General features: G+C 32.2%; 1 protein-coding gene across 1 annotated transcript; it reads right to left on the reverse strand.

Moving 5' to 3' along the window:
* Positions 1 to 7394: 7394 nt before the first annotated feature.
* On the reverse strand, positions 7395 to 12723 carry LOC137814234 (selenocysteine methyltransferase). Its single transcript, XM_068616842.1, has 7 exons — positions 12497 to 12723; positions 12183 to 12239; positions 11883 to 12103; positions 11350 to 11479; positions 10144 to 10347; positions 9604 to 9675; positions 7395 to 7985 (listed from the first exon to the last, which is right to left on the reverse strand). Exons 1-7 carry the CDS (start codon positions 12650 to 12652, stop codon positions 7821 to 7823), a joined length of 1005 nt encoding a protein of 334 aa, XP_068472943.1. The 5' UTR covers positions 12653 to 12723; the 3' UTR covers positions 7395 to 7820.
* Between the last annotated feature and the right edge of the window lie 3079 nt (positions 12724 to 15802).

Raw genomic sequence — 15802 nt, forward strand, 5'->3', positions numbered from 1 at the left:
AAAAAAGTAAAGATTTGTGGTATCGAAAGAAGACTGGTAGTTGTGGCAGGGATAGTAAAATTAGGTTTGATCTTAACATAACAAGTTGGTGATGTAGGAGAAAGCAGTTAAAGAGAGAAAAGATAAAGAGGCATGTGTGGAGGATTTTGTTCCTCCTCTTCTTCTTCTTCCTTCTTTAACTTCTCTCCATGTTTTCACATTGTCTTCAGTACACACGACAAAAATCATTTCTATTTTCCTCTCTCTCCACCCAATTTATTTCTTATATTTTGGTTGAAAAAATTCCACGGGGGGTTCAAGGGTGGCTTTGAATCTACCTTGTTTGAGATAAAGTATCTTATATGTTCTAAACATAGTGTATGTGACATAGTCGAAGAGAATGTTTCGTGTTTTACGGAAAAGTGTAGAATGCTTCTGTTTCCAATGCCACACCATTTGTAATTTCATGAGTTTGCCACGAGTGAACATCATTAATTATTATTTTTTACATAAATGAGATTATGTTTCTGTTTTTTTTTATCTCTTGTGTGTGTTGGGGTTGCCAAATTCAAAGGACTCATTGGTTCTACAAGTTACATAACACTATGTCTCCTCAAAAACTCCATTCATTGCTTTTTGAAAGGAAATATTGTTAAGCAAATGAAACTTTGGCTTTTGTTTTTGTGTGAACCTTAGACTCATCATGTCCAAGAAGACAAAAGGCAATTTTTCCAAATAGGAATTGAGCACTTTTCATTTTGCACATGGATTAGTGTATTATGCTTTGCATGAGGTGACGCATCATCATCCTTCATCATGCTAAAATGCATCTTTATATATTTTCTTATTTCTTATTCCTTATTCAAATTGTCTTTATAATAATTACTTTAAAAAATTACATCTAAAATGAACTATAATTAGTTAATATTTTCCCCTAAGAATACATGCAAAAATATAAAACAGCAGTATCTTGTTGGGCCACAGCTATTTAATTCCCAACTCGGTCCAAAAATCATGTTCCTACTTAACCCACGTGAAAATATGCGATTTCCTTGACCTAAGTGAAACCATGGATCTATAAAATGATAGTTTATGAGTTGTCTTTTTTCAATGAACTTTTGCAGAAAATTTTGATGGTAAGAACTTAAAATGAAGAATTAATTTAAGAGAAGCCGAATTGAATGTGTTGGGTTGGAATTTGAAATGAAGGCAACATAGTGACCCACTAGGTTGAGTGAAGGTTCCACTACCACCATATAAGCCTTACCCTCAATAGTGCATAGGTTCATGTGGTTCTCCCAAAATACCCTGTTTTCCTAACTATACTTGTCGTGTCCTGTCACCTTATCATATCATATGATTATACTTTCAGGAAAAAATAAATTACAGGGAATATTAGTTTCTTCCCCAATAGTGTGTGTATTTCATCTCTTTTTGAAGTGAGACACATATGTATGTATATACGAGGTAATTGGAGTTCTTAAGCATTTCATAATGTTGACTAAGAATGATGATGTATGTAGGGGAATCCGACAGGTGAAAGGTCAGCATTGCATATTTTCCCCCTTTTTTTTTCAATGTTCCCCTCATAATAGTGCCAATGATGCTTACAAGAAAGGGCAGTATCAAAATTAAATATCAATGGGCCCAGTTAATGGAATGCATAACTAAAGGGATAGCGTTTACCCTACAATTTGAATCTTCTAAATTGCCTAGGGAAAGGTTGCTGCCTAGTAGATACTACTTTGTCAAAAAGATTGTAGCACCCTATTATTGATTCAATAATGAAACACTAGAAAAAATATTATTTGACTCTCTAAATTACATCTTCGTTATGAGATGCGAAAGGAAATTTTTATCAATTAAAGATGTGTAATTTAAAGTAAGGAGTGTCAAAGTATCATTGTTCATCTCTTCTTATTTATTAGACTTTTTCGCTTTCTTTTCTCGTTTACATGGTACAAAATTTTGAAGATTATTTATGGATAGTTCAATAACAGTTTAATCATTTCCACTTATTTACAAAAATATTTTTAAATGTTATTATCTCTATTCGTCGTTCTTTATTTTAGAAATACATACTTATTTATTAGTTTTTAAAGATTTATCTAGAAGAAGGGGATTGCATATTTTTCAGAAATGAAAAATAATGAAGTGGTGGTAAGTTGATTGATGAATGTTGGTGATGAATGAGGTAAAAAAAATGGTTGATGGATAAACGAGGCAGTCAAAGGATGATCTTTAATTTGTACTTTAACTAAAGCAAGTTAGATGTAGGATATTCTATTTCTTTTGCTTTTGCAGCTTTGAAAAATCTATTGTTATTATCGTACTTTCCTTTTCTCTTAGCCATTTGATATGAAGGTGTGGAATTAGGTTTTTGATAATTTTTTGTTTGTTTTGTCCTCTACAATTTATTTTGCTGTCATTTTCTTAACAATCTGGCAAAAAAGAGATGTAACTGGTACTGTTGTACACTCGCACTTGGTGATATAGATAGATATTGATGTAAACATGATGGCTTTTACTTTCTCAACCACATTTTTATATATATGTCCTTACACTACAAAATATTAATGAGGATATGGACCATGGACCACCACAATTCTTAATACTTCCCCACTCCTAAACTTATTTTATTTATAAATACTATCCAACATAATTGCTAACTACTTCACAATTCTAAACACTTTTTTTTCTATATTAAGTATTTTCTAATCCATACTAATTTTACTCACTGTAAATGTCTAATTTTTAAGTTTTTTTTTATATCTGGTAAGAAAAAAATGACACATCTCATCCTGTTAAATTAGATGTTAATTATGCTAATCAAAGAAATTCTGTTATTAAAGATAAAATTCATTTTAATAATCTTATATATATATAATAATTTTCAACTATTGATAAGAAAATGTCTTGAACGGAATTAAAAATATTTTATTTATTAAAAAAATGAAAGATTTGCAAAAATTTGTCCAGCTATCCAGGTATTATTCCTCCCTCATAAAATTTCCTTTGTAGATGAATCAAAATTTGGACTTGTTATTGATCAATCATTGGGGCATTACTTGAACGGCCATTTATGTACAATTTTTTATTTATTTTCCTTAAATCTTAATTATTTATTTATCTGAACAGTGAATTAGACTTATTGGACACATTTTCTTGGCAGAGACATAATTGTATTCAAAAGGGTGCTGATCATGATGAATCAAATGGTACAGTGCATTCAATTTGTATGTGCACCTATTTAGATTAATCATAATGAATCACAATTAATATTAATAATATAAATGGTGGTTTGAGTACTAGGTTTCTTTCTCATCCTTCCAAAAACAAAAGCACCCACTCTACAATCATTTTAATAATATTATAATATACATTAGTAATTTAAATTAAAAAGTGAAAATTATAATTTAAATATATTAATACATTCATTGGTGACATCACACCCTCTTCAAAATAGGAAATAATAATAGAGAAGAAGTATATATCTATAGTGGAAAATGATGTTTATGGTTGTCTTATTGAAAATATAAGAAACAAAGCCAATTAGTTCAACTTTAGTAAAATAATTATGAATAACAATTTAAAACTTTAGATAATTATGAGGTTCACTTAAAGAAATTTTTAAAGTTATATGATGAAAATATTTGTTTAAATTGTATGTTGTAAAGTTGGATGATCAAAATTTGTTATTCCAAGTAATAAGAATTTGTTTTTCTTTAAACATAAATTTGAGGTTGAATTTTATGAAAAGAAAAGAATAAACACTAGAAGAGCTTATCTAAACATTCTTTTATAACTTTTTATTTCATTTCCAACCAAATCGCAATAATTTTTTAATTTCGGGTAAAATGTTTTAAAACTTAAAAAAAAAGCATGTCTCGTTCCAAACTTAAATATTGTATTTGTTGGTTGATATACACATTATAATTCTAAGTTTTATTAATATTTTAAAAAATAAAAAATCTTTTTAATTGCTTCTTTGTAAAAATAAAAATAAAAATAATAATAAGCACATTTACAAAATCTTCTTTGTTAACGATTTTAGTAAATGTAATGATTGAATGTGAAAAGGATTTAATTTAATATTTAAAAAAATAAAGGTGAAAAAGAAAAATAGTAAATTGTATCGATATTTCTTAAGAGATTTTAAAATTCCATTCCCCTCTCCTTTTATCTTGAAATACACATTTTTCTTAACTAGCACGTTTAAATCCATCTTAATAAGTAAATTTTTTAGAAAGTTTTTCTTGTGCACTGTTGTTGCATTCATACGTGCATGGGAATTATGACCTAACAGCTCTTAATTGCAATAAAAATTGCTTCCAGCACAGCATATCCTCTGTTTTTTCATGAATAAATAGGTTTTTACTAGCAGGAACAGAATTTTTTTTTATATTAATATTTAATTATAAGTGAATTTAACAATAAATATTTAAAAAGTTACATCAGTGATAATTTATGATATTACAGATAATTTGTTATTATAAAATTGTAATAATAATAATAATCTTAGGAAGAGCGAAAAGAAAAGTTGTATAGCCGTTGGTGTTGAAAGCAGAAACAGCATTGTGCAGAGTTAATGGAATACCAGAATGGGCCCAGCATTATTGAAGTGATAAAGCAGAAGAATGCAGAGAAGCAAGAGCAGGAAAATCAGAAATGTATATTTTTTGGAGCCTTGTCAACTTTGAGGTTAGTGGCTGAGATAGGAGGCAAGAAACCTCAGCAAGAACCTGTACAAGAACATCATATGCTTTGCCAACCTCTCCTTAACGATACATAAGGAGCATTGATGCTGTTAGAGTTACATAAATGAGTTGCAGTTTGTGTGAAAAGCTTAAACAAACATTTAAGGCTGTTGTGTTGACTTCATAAGGCTGATATTGATGGTGATGTTGATGTGAAGGTTTTTACCATTGGGTAGAAAAATGAGAGGGTTTTCTACCTAAACAGTTATTGTTATTTATGGTGTGAGTGAGTTGAGACCATTTCCTCGTTTTCATAGAACCAGACAAAAGATATTTTCTCTGCAGTTTGTCATGCTTTACTATATCATTTGCCAAGCTTTTTGCATCATCAGTGTCTTTAATTCCTGCCAGACCAAACCCACGCATGCAACCCTTTCTTGCATGTTGGATCATCACATCATCACTGGTTAATTTATACTTGTTCAAGGTACAATTTGGAAACTGTGTACACAACATGATGGTTGCTTGCTCCTATCAGAAAAACTCACAAATTAAATATATTCTTTACTGTTCAATAAATTACAATGATACATTGCAAGAGATACACAATGTTACACACCTAGTGGAGCTAGGAAAACGACATGGTATGCATGAGATTTAAACCCTGTGCCTGATTTGGAAACTGAGCTTCTAGGTAAAAATGTTTCACTTGCCTAAGATTACTATAAAGAAGGCTTCTTTTATTTGTTTATTTTTTTCTTTTTTTGGATCTTTGCTTTATCCTGGCATTCAACAGACAAAAGAAGGCTCAATCATCGCAGGCACAACAGTGCTCTCAAGTCTCGGGCTTATTATCCATGATGTTCTTGACTGTTCATATTTAACTTGTTCAACATTTTTCCCTTTTTACTTTTCTCAGTTTCTACCATTTTAGTCTTGTTTTGGTGTTTTCAGTATCTCTGTGTGCATTATTCATACATCATATAACAATTTAGTAACTTATCAACAGCTTAAACAGTAGAAAACTCCTCCTAAAACTATTACTATTAGATGGTCATAAACCACCACTTATTTATGACCACCAGATTTTTATTACTACTTTCTAAGCATTTAACATATTGCTTGCCTCAATCAGAAAGGAGGCCTTAACGTATGTATCACTTTCATTTCATTCAGTGGGGACAACTATATATACATATATTGAAAATAATGCAGCATTGTAAAGTAAAAGAAAGAGGTAACTCAACAATATTTTAGGGAATGAATGTAGAAGAACGCAGAAGTTAAGTTTTTCTGGTGGCATATTGAATGTTTTAAATAGGCCACCGAGGAATTAGCTAAGTGGGTTATGATTTTGGTGGAGAGTTTATATTTGAGATGCTTCAATGGAGAATCATGAAATAGTTGCTAAATTGTAGTTGTCTATTTATCAGTGTTAATATGTAGTTATTTCCTAGATAGTTGCAACTCATGGATATTTTTTTTTGTGATGATAATTTGAGAACTCACTTTTCTCTCATATTTAAATTACAGCTCTATATTATTATTTTATTTATTTTTGTTTTTATTATTTTAATATAATATTTTATTATAAAAAACAGTTGTTAAGTGAATGCTGGAAAATATATATGTAAAACAAATATTTTCCTTTTTTTTTTCAAACCTTTTGCACCACAAATGCGCACACAACAACAACAACAATAAATTACATTGATAACCATAACCAGAATACCACAGTATCTCTCTTTTTACTTTAATTACTTTAATGATGTAAGTAAAATATTGCTCATGAAGAAAAGAGCACACCAGTAACTGTAAACTACTATTATCTCACATATGCATAAATTATTATTTTATTATAATATAAAGTAGCTACAGATAGATGTATTCTTTTGAAAAGAAATATTTTCTAGAAAAAAAAAATCCAACAATTTCCCTTTATCTTCTAATTTAAAAAAATAAAAACGTTCATTGGTGTCATCTGCAATCTTTAAATTAACACTTTTTTTTGTTTATCTTTAAATTGTTTTAGATAAAATTTAAAACAATAAAATGTTTTTGTACACACTCAATTTTTTTTGTCGATTTTAAATTAGTTCAATTGATTCTTATTAGTTCGGAAGTGGTCATGTTTTGAAAGTTTTTTGATCTATCACTGAATGTATTCCCAATGAAATTATTGGTCTCACCAATTAGTCTAGTCTCATTTTTAAAACAGTGATTAAAAAACTGGAATCTTGAAACAAACTTAAACATCTTAACAAAACCATGACAAACAACAAACTGAGTAATTAGAAAATAAAAGAAAAATCAAATTAATCTTTAGTTCTTATATTTGATAAATGTTCAAAACTTAAATCCTGTAATAAAAAATAAAATGCTCAGTATTACTATTTCAGCTAAAATTGACGTGAAATGAGATAAAATTAGTTAGAGAGATTTAATTTGATTGAATATTATATATATAATACATTACATTGTCAACTTTCTGACGCGTATCCATTTTTTCCAAATAAAATGAAAGACATAACGAGAAAATCATTTTTTTTTAAAAATACAAATGTTCAATTGTACGAACGAGGAAGACAGAACAAGAACATTAAGTATTTTTAAAATTTAAACATTCTAGAGATAAAGGGACAACCTTAAATAATGTAAATAAAAATGATGCAAAGTGTAATTTAACCTAGAAATTTAAGACCAAGCAAAAGAAACTACTTTGTAAAAGCTAAAAAAGTTATTTAAGCTTAAAATTAAAATATCATATGCATGCAATATATTTTTTCACTTGCAAATAGTTTCAAAATTAAATTTCATGGGCTATCTAAAGTCCATTTCATAAGTCCCAACCTAAACTGCTCCTGATATATAACCATGTCTTTTTCCAAAATCGAAGAGAAAAGGAACACGCGCATCTTTCTCCTGCTCTTTATGTGCACAAACTGCTATTATTCAGGTTGCTAGCTCCAAGGCCAAATTGCATTGACCAATGTTTCATAATGTATGTCTACATCACTTAGCCAAATCATATTCATGGTCCTATCTTAGCCCAGAGTTGCAACATGATCCAATGCAGCTTTCAGTCCTGTTGACATGTACATTAGATTTATTTGCGCATTGCCCTCCTTTCTGAACACAGGATAGTCACTCTTTGCCAAGAATAGCAGATTCCTTGCTAGACAGTACACTGTATATCTTCCTTATAGTAGCTGGAGTCGTTCTGCAACAGCCACCTACAAGGGAGGCCCCTAGCTCACGCCATTTAGTAACATATGAGATAAAATTTTCATCTGTTTCACCAGTATTTTGCTGCAAATAATAACAGCATAGTATCAGTATACATAATTTAAGAAATATCCCAAATTATTTTGTTCAAAATGATTGAATATGTAAGAGTATGTTTGAATATCAGTTGTCACAACGTTCCAAAGAATACAAACGGAAAACATTGTCTTTGGTTTCTCACAAAGATGAGGATGAGGAAGTAGTACTTATCAACTTTAACAAACCATCAAGTTCATAAACTTTTAAAATACATTAGCATCGATAACATAGCTCAAAACAGATCAATAACTTAAGGTTAGGCTAAGCATAAACTTTCACTTTTCTGCATTCATGTATGACTCTATCGGTTTGATTAATTTATAATCTACTGTGTTACTTGTACTGTTTGCTATTGTGTTCCAAGAAATATAGAAAATTGTGCAGGCTGAACATGATTAAATAATCGCTAAGAGCATCTCCAACAACCATTTCTTTCTGGTATCATAAGTTTTTAAACTGTTCCTTCAAGAAAGCTTCCATTGGAGTCAATCTATGGGGTACTCTCGGTTTTTTCAAGTTAAAAAATGTTTTTTTGAGAATAAAAAAATGTTCATTTTAGAATAACCAACAACAATATAGGATAAAAGAGGCAAAAAATCACATTTTTCAAGAAAAAATTAGAGATATTTAGAGTTTATTTTATTGAAGCAAAATTGAGTGTAAGTTGTTTAATGATGATGTACTATAGTTAGGACCACAAATCACAATTTTCAATCTATGAAACAACTCATACGACTTGCTTCCATTGGAGATAACCTAATCTCTCTTCACTATCTCCAAAATGGTTTAAAATCATGTTTCAACCACCAGTGTAAGGTTAAATGAGAAATCAGCGCAAAATTTAGTATGAAATTCAGAAAGTAATAACCTAAAGGAGGATCCTGCTTTTTGCATCCAAATAAGGCTCAAATAACATTTTAGTTTCTACAATATAGGGTTGTTTTCATTCAGATCCTCTTAATTTTATTTTCCTGTATTGGTCTCTGTAATTACTTTTGTTTTATTGTAGTCCATGATGTTAGTTCCAGTTACAATATAATAGTAAATTTTTACACGGGTCCCTCGTCTGTAAAGAGTTTTCATTTTAGATACTGCTATTTAGGAAACATTAGGTTATGCAATAATGTTTGTAAGTCATGACATCAATTAATAAAAAGTACAAGGATCAAAATAAAACAGATATTTTCCAGAGACCAAAAGAGGAAGAAAAATAAATTAGAAGGACCAAAAAGAAAATTGTCATTCCAAACCAGTACCGTACCAGGCTACCACTTACAATTAGACTCCTAGTTCTGAGCAATTTTCCATTTTAGAGAACAAATCACACACACTAATCTGAATCAGTAGTACACAGATCAAATAAAAATGAATAAAGTGATTTCACCAAAACGGACAAGAGAAGGAATACGCACAACAAATCTACGTACTTCGTCTCTTTAATTAAGTTTGCCTCAACAACTTACTATTTCACAGCATATGAATTGCTTTAATTCAAGCAGTTTCCACAATCAAATTTTCCAGTGCATAGTGGTCCATTTTTTACATTAAAAATGAGCTGCTATCTTTTTAAATATAACAGTATAACCACATGCAATAAACTTACCACCCACTCCTTTAGTTCAGCATCATAAGTTTCCCCACTGTTTGGATATATTACAATTGGTTTTGTTGTCACCTGAAGATATTATGCGAACCAAGGATAAGTATTTATTCAACAAAGATAATTCCCATAACTACTAATAACATAACAGTTTATTAATGCTGGCACATTTCCTTTCATGAAAATAACACGTCAAAATAAGGGAGAAAAGGCATTATGTATATTTCAAAAGACAAATACTTGTGAAAACTGTATCAGGGTATATAGATTAAGTACATGATTCAAAGAGGTTTCCATTATATATAAAGTTGACGGCTATTTACAATGTTATGAAACTCTAGTATGGTTGAAAACCTATACAGATTAACATACATGTGTATCTTTCCATCAAAATGTACATGGCCAATAAAAATGAAAACAACTTGGCAACATAGGTACTAACACTATTAGAACTGAAACTGCACTGCTTAATAATGACCTAAGAGAGGAGAGATTGATAGTTAAACAACGAATCCATTTCGAAACAAGAGAACCAAAGTATACCTTCTTGAGCAAAACAATCAGATCATGTATAAATCTGGGCGGGGTACAGTTAATTCCAACAGCAACAACATTTTTGCATGATTCAGCAATAGAGCCACATTCCGCTAGAGAATCACCGCTAACAACATTAACTCCATCCTTCGAGTTGAAAGCAAACCATGCTGGAATTTGTATGTTTTCTTCTTCCAGAAGCTGAGCATAAGCCTGCTTAGTCAATAAGTAAAGTTTGGTAAATTCAGGAGTCAAGAAAAGAACAAACATTGTAAGTGCAGACAAGCAAATTTTTATTCCAAGAATATTATTTACCTTTAGATAACTGTTATTTTGTGCTTGTCTCGGGAGTTTAATTGATTATATATCTCTTAATGAGTTACTCATCACAGTACTTTACGAGTGATTTTACCCTTTCACAAAAGCAATGGAAATTTAATGCATTCTCAATTTCCTGTGGTCTTGGGAAGCAAAGCATATTTTGGGCCAAAGAGACTACTATTTTGACAAGAACAGCCTTTTGCTCTTTTCTCAATCCACAAATATACTTTGAAAGACCACATGTGTTCAAACTGCAATTCAAACTATACATTGAAGCAAAAGGGCTATGAATAGCAACAATATAGAATGCATGATTAAAAAAACCTCATTGACAATGGGGCTTCATTTTTTCGTAACATATTTGTAAGCAACAAAGTTAATGTTTATCTGGAAGTAAAGTCAACATGTTTATATGTTTAATTTGAGGATTTTCCCTATGTGCAGAATTGCTATTTTTTCTATGTCTTTTGTTCAAAATTTCTTCACTCAAAGAAAAATCCATCAAAAGCTTACCTAGTTCACATTTCATGGTAACATGGAACAAAAACAAATCAGTCAAAATGAATTATACAATTTCACCAGAATATCAATCATCAAGCATTTTACTATCCCTTCCGTTCATTATCTGGCTTTTAAGGTTACAGCACAAAAAATAAGAAAGTCATTAGATAGCCGTGATTATGAGCAAAATAAGTTCACTGGACTGAAGTGCCCTTCATTAAAATATTATTAAGATTCTATTGATCTTCTAAGCACTCATAAATACTAAGTGCTAAGTTAGAAAAAGAAATTATGCTGCATTTATTTTAAAGAGACAGGATACACTTTCTAAAGATATAAAAAAGAACCAAGGGAATAGATTTTAGCATTTGGCCGTCTAGAGCTTTAGGGTACCTCAGCTTCAAGCTTATTGGGCACTGTTTCAAATGCAAGCAGGTCAGCACCTGAATCTGCTAAAATTTGAACTCTTCTCCGATGAAAATCTTTTAGAGTTGTCTTCGTGATAGCATCACCATAATCACCACTGTTAAGAAGAAAATATCAAGAAAACACGACAATAAAAAAATATAATTTCTATTAGTGCCAACAACAGACGAAAAAGTTTATCAAACCCCAACCTTTCTAAAAATGTTAACAAACCTATGCAGAAAAAAAAAGCTGAAAACTGTAATTAAGATGAGCCTAGAAATTCATTTGATACAGCATTCTGATAGAGTTCCATTTAAGAACGAGAAAGCCTGGTGCCAAGTAATGAATATAAATTACAAAGCTAAACATGTGACCTTGGAAACACAACATATAATGATCATGAATATCATCTTGATTGTTAGTCAATACGTGGGCTATATAACAGATAAGAAATGCCCACAATGCCACAAGTAAACAAACCACGATCAATGCTAAAGAATATATCTTAATTATTTCACCTGTACTCTGATCCGTCGGCTAAATAAGCTCCATAGCTCCCCACTGACGCAGCAATCAGGATAGGCCGTTGTTTGAGGATTTTACCATCAGCCCCATCACCCGAAGAGCATTCTTTATAGTACAATTCACGCGCCTCGCGAGCAATTTCAACACTCCTTCTGAGCATAGCTTCACTCTCTTCTTCAGTATAGCCTTTGGCTTTAAAACCTTGAATGGTGGCCTGCACACAAACAACTACCTCAAGTTCAGCATTAACAACAAACAAACAAAAGAAATATGATACTGCTAAACCAACTCACTTGATAAGATGCTGTGATTATAATGTCAGCGCCATTTTCCAGGTAATCAAGGTGCACCTGCTCCATTTAGTAACTCAATCATTACCTCAATTTGAAATTGGAAAAAGAAAAAAAAAATATCGTTTAATTAAGCTAAGAACGTTAACATTGAAAGAACTGTTTAACAATTATATAAGCAAAAATAAAATAAAAACCAGGTCCATGAGATTGGCATAAATGAATTAACATTGTGATAACAGAAATCTCAGAGAATTCTTCATATAAAAAATGAAGAGTCGAACGGTGCGTTAGAATTGAAACGAAGGAGAATGTACCTGGCGTATGAGGTGTGGAGAGGAAAAGAGGCACTTAGCGCTCCATAAGGGATCGTTGAGGTCCGCACCATGGCGCTCCAGCTCCGTCGCAAGACCGCCGTCGATGACGGCAGTGCCGCCACTTTGACGGAGCAAATCTGCTATTAACGACGACATTTTTACGCCGGAAAGAGGAAATGATTTTTTTGCATATTTAATTTTTTGTTTATTATTTATTACTTATTTATAGCTTGGTCTTCGAATTAAGACCCGGCCCGATCTATACATGGATACTTTATGGCCCAATCTCACTATATTCCAAGGCAAATTCTTCATACACCTTGCCAAGACTATTGCTTCTTCCTATACCTCATTATATTCTTCTCTCACTCCATCCATAAATTTTGTGTATAGTAATATTTTGGATTACGTAATTCTAAAGTTTTTTTAAATTCGTAATTAGTTTCTGGATTATATAATCTAAAAGCTTTTTTTTTTATACATGATTAGTTTTCAGAACATAATCTGAAAGTCTTTTGTAATGAGATTAGCTTCCAGATTATGTAATCCGAAAGCCCTTTTTCAAATGCGTGTCCAGATTATATAATCCAGAAGCTACACTCAAATCCAAACTTTTGGATTATATAATCTGAAATACTATTTTTAAAAAAATATATTTTGGGTTACGTAATTCGTAAGTTATTTTCAAATTTAAGATTAACTTTCAAATTATATAATCCAAAAGAGATGTTTCTTATTCTCTTAGTAGGTGTGTATGTTACACAATATATAAGGAATTTCTCTCCCCAAATTATAATCTATTAAGTAAGATACTAATCATGAGATTCTATCATTCTTAAATTAATTGCATATAATTGGGTATAATATCGTACAATATTGCATACAATAATTGCATATAATTTGATAATTATTATTTCTTTAATACTTCCCCTCAAGTTATTGGTAGGTGAAGATCATGAACCCCAACTTGTGTCGTAGCGTCAAACACGTTCCTTACCCAGTGCCTTCCTAAAAATATCTGCGAGCTAATACTGTGTCGGTACATATGAAGGACTGATTATCCCAGCTTGTAATTTTTCTTGCACAATGTGGCAGTCTATCTCAATGTGTTTTGTGCGTTCATGAAATACTATGTTTGCTGCTATATGTAATGCCGCTTGATTGTCACAGAAAAGTTGAGCTGACAAGTTACATGACACTTTTAAATCCTGCAACAAATATCGCAACCAAACTATCTCCAAACAAGTATTGGCCATAGCGCGATATTCTACTTCCGCTGATGATCTTGATACGTTTGTCTATTTTTTGACTTACATGAGATAATAGAAGAACCATGAAAAATACCCAGATACTGATCTCCGAGTTGTCTGACAACCTCCCCAGTCTGAGTCGCAATAAGCTGTCAATGTCATATTGTTTTCGGATGACAATAGCAATCATTGTCCTGGTGATCCTTTGATGTACTTTAGGACTCGAATTGCGGCATCCCAATGAGGTTTCCGTGGATCCTGTATATATTGACTTAGGGTCCGAACCGAAAATGCTATGTTAGGCCGAGTAACCGTAAGGTATATCAGTCGTCCCACAGTCGCCTGTATTTGCTGTTGGTGAAAAAGTTTCAGAATAGTCGACACCTTCAATCTGAGTGTACCCCTTTGCGACAAGGCGCGCCTTATATCTGTCGACGCTACCATCTGAGTTGTACTTTATTTTATAGACCCATTTGCATCTGATGGGTTTCTGCCCAGCGGGTAACAGTCTCAAGGTCCATGTTTGATTTAGTTGCAAGGCGCAAAGCTCTTCGTCCATTGCTTTTTGCCAATTTGGATCAAGGATAGCTTGAGCATAAGTGTGAGGTTCTTTGGTGGTTGTGATGTTAGCAAGATATGCACTATGTGTAGAAGAAAATTGTGAATTAGAAAGAAAATGATGCATAGGATACCTGGTTCCATTCGTTCGGTCTTTGGCAGTGGTCGAATGATTGACTTGGGATCCCGTTACGTAGTCTTGAAGCAAAGAAGGTAGGGTTGATGTGCGACTGGATGGTCGAACAGGAAGGTCGGTTGGAGAAGGTTTGGTAATGGATGTTAGACTTTTTGGCATGGGAGAAGAAGGCTGGTCTACTGGAGGTTCAGGTGTATTATGACGAGTAGGAGACGAAGGTTGGTTTGATGGAGGTTCAGGTGCATTGTGACGAGTAGGAGAAGAGGATTGGTTTGATGGAGGTTCAAGCGTATTGTGACAAGTAGGAGAAGAAGGTTGGTTTGATTATATAGTAGCTCAAAAGGTGATTTATTTTTTAGTAAAGGTGGTGGCAAGCGATTAATGATATATGTGGCGGTTAAAACGCATTCTCCCCAAAATTCTAATGGTAAATTGGACTGAAATAGGAGGGCTTGTGCTGTGTTTAAAACGTGTCTATGTTTGCGTTCTACTACTCCATTTTGTTGAGGAGTGTAGACGCAAGTACGTTGACATTCAATACCTTTTTTGAGAAAAAAAATCATACATTGAAATAAGTTTCAGTCCGTTGTCAACGCGGACGGTTTTAATAGATGTCTGAAATTGATTTTGTGCAAATGTAATGAATGACTCTAAGAGATGTTGGGTTTCAGATTTGTGATTCATAAGAAATAGCCAAGTACATCTAGTATAGTCATCGACTATAGTGAGAAAAAAACGTTTTCCAAAATGAGTTGGGGTTTTATGAGGACCCCAAATGTCACAATGGAATAGATTAAATGGAGAATGAGATTTTATTGTGCTTAAAGAAAAGTGTAACCTTGTTCTGTTTAGCTTTGGGACAAATACTACAATTATTATGAATGGGAATGAGATTTTTACTAATAGGGATAGGTAGTAAGGGAGATACAAGTTGTAGACACGCTGGAGAAGGATGTTTGAGGCGCTTGTGCCATAAATCAGAGTCGATATTTGAGATGTGTGGGCTTGGTTTGGAAGAGGGGACATGTAGTATAAGCCTGCGTGTTGTTTACCCGAGCCAATCATCCTCCCTGTAGTCAAGTCCTGCAAAACGCAACCATGTGGAGTAAAAACGACACAACAATTTAGTGAATTGGTTATCTTACTAACGGACATGAGATTTAAATTAAAAGAAGGAACACAAAGAACATCTTTGAGAGTGATTTTGTCATTGAATTTAATTGTGCCCGTAGATGAGATAGGCGCAGTTGAGCTTGTGGGTAGATTAACATTTGAAATAATGATGATGAAGTGTGTGTGAAAAATTGTGAATTCGATGCAATGTGATTGGTTGCTTCGCTATCCAAAATCCATGATTTCGTA

This window comes from Phaseolus vulgaris, chromosome 1 (genome assembly GCF_000499845.2).
Source record: "Phaseolus vulgaris cultivar G19833 chromosome 1, P. vulgaris v2.0, whole genome shotgun sequence".
In the NCBI taxonomy this organism is placed as follows: domain Eukaryota; kingdom Viridiplantae; phylum Streptophyta; class Magnoliopsida; order Fabales; family Fabaceae; genus Phaseolus; species Phaseolus vulgaris.

Bases quoted from the DNA above. Each gene is read 5' to 3' on its own strand.
- LOC137814234 (XM_068616842.1), bottom strand. From the start codon at position 12,652: ATGTCGTCGTTAATAGCAGATTTGCTCCGTCAAAGTGGCGGCACTGCC. The intron at 12,240-12,496 runs GTACATTCTCCT...TAAATGGAGCAG, and splicing joins CTCCACACCTCATACGCCAG to GTGCACCTTGATTACCTGGA. The intron at 7,986-9,603 runs GTAAGTTTATTG...TATTATTTGCAG, and splicing joins CTGAACTAAAGGAGTGGGTG to CAAAATACTGGTGAAACAGA.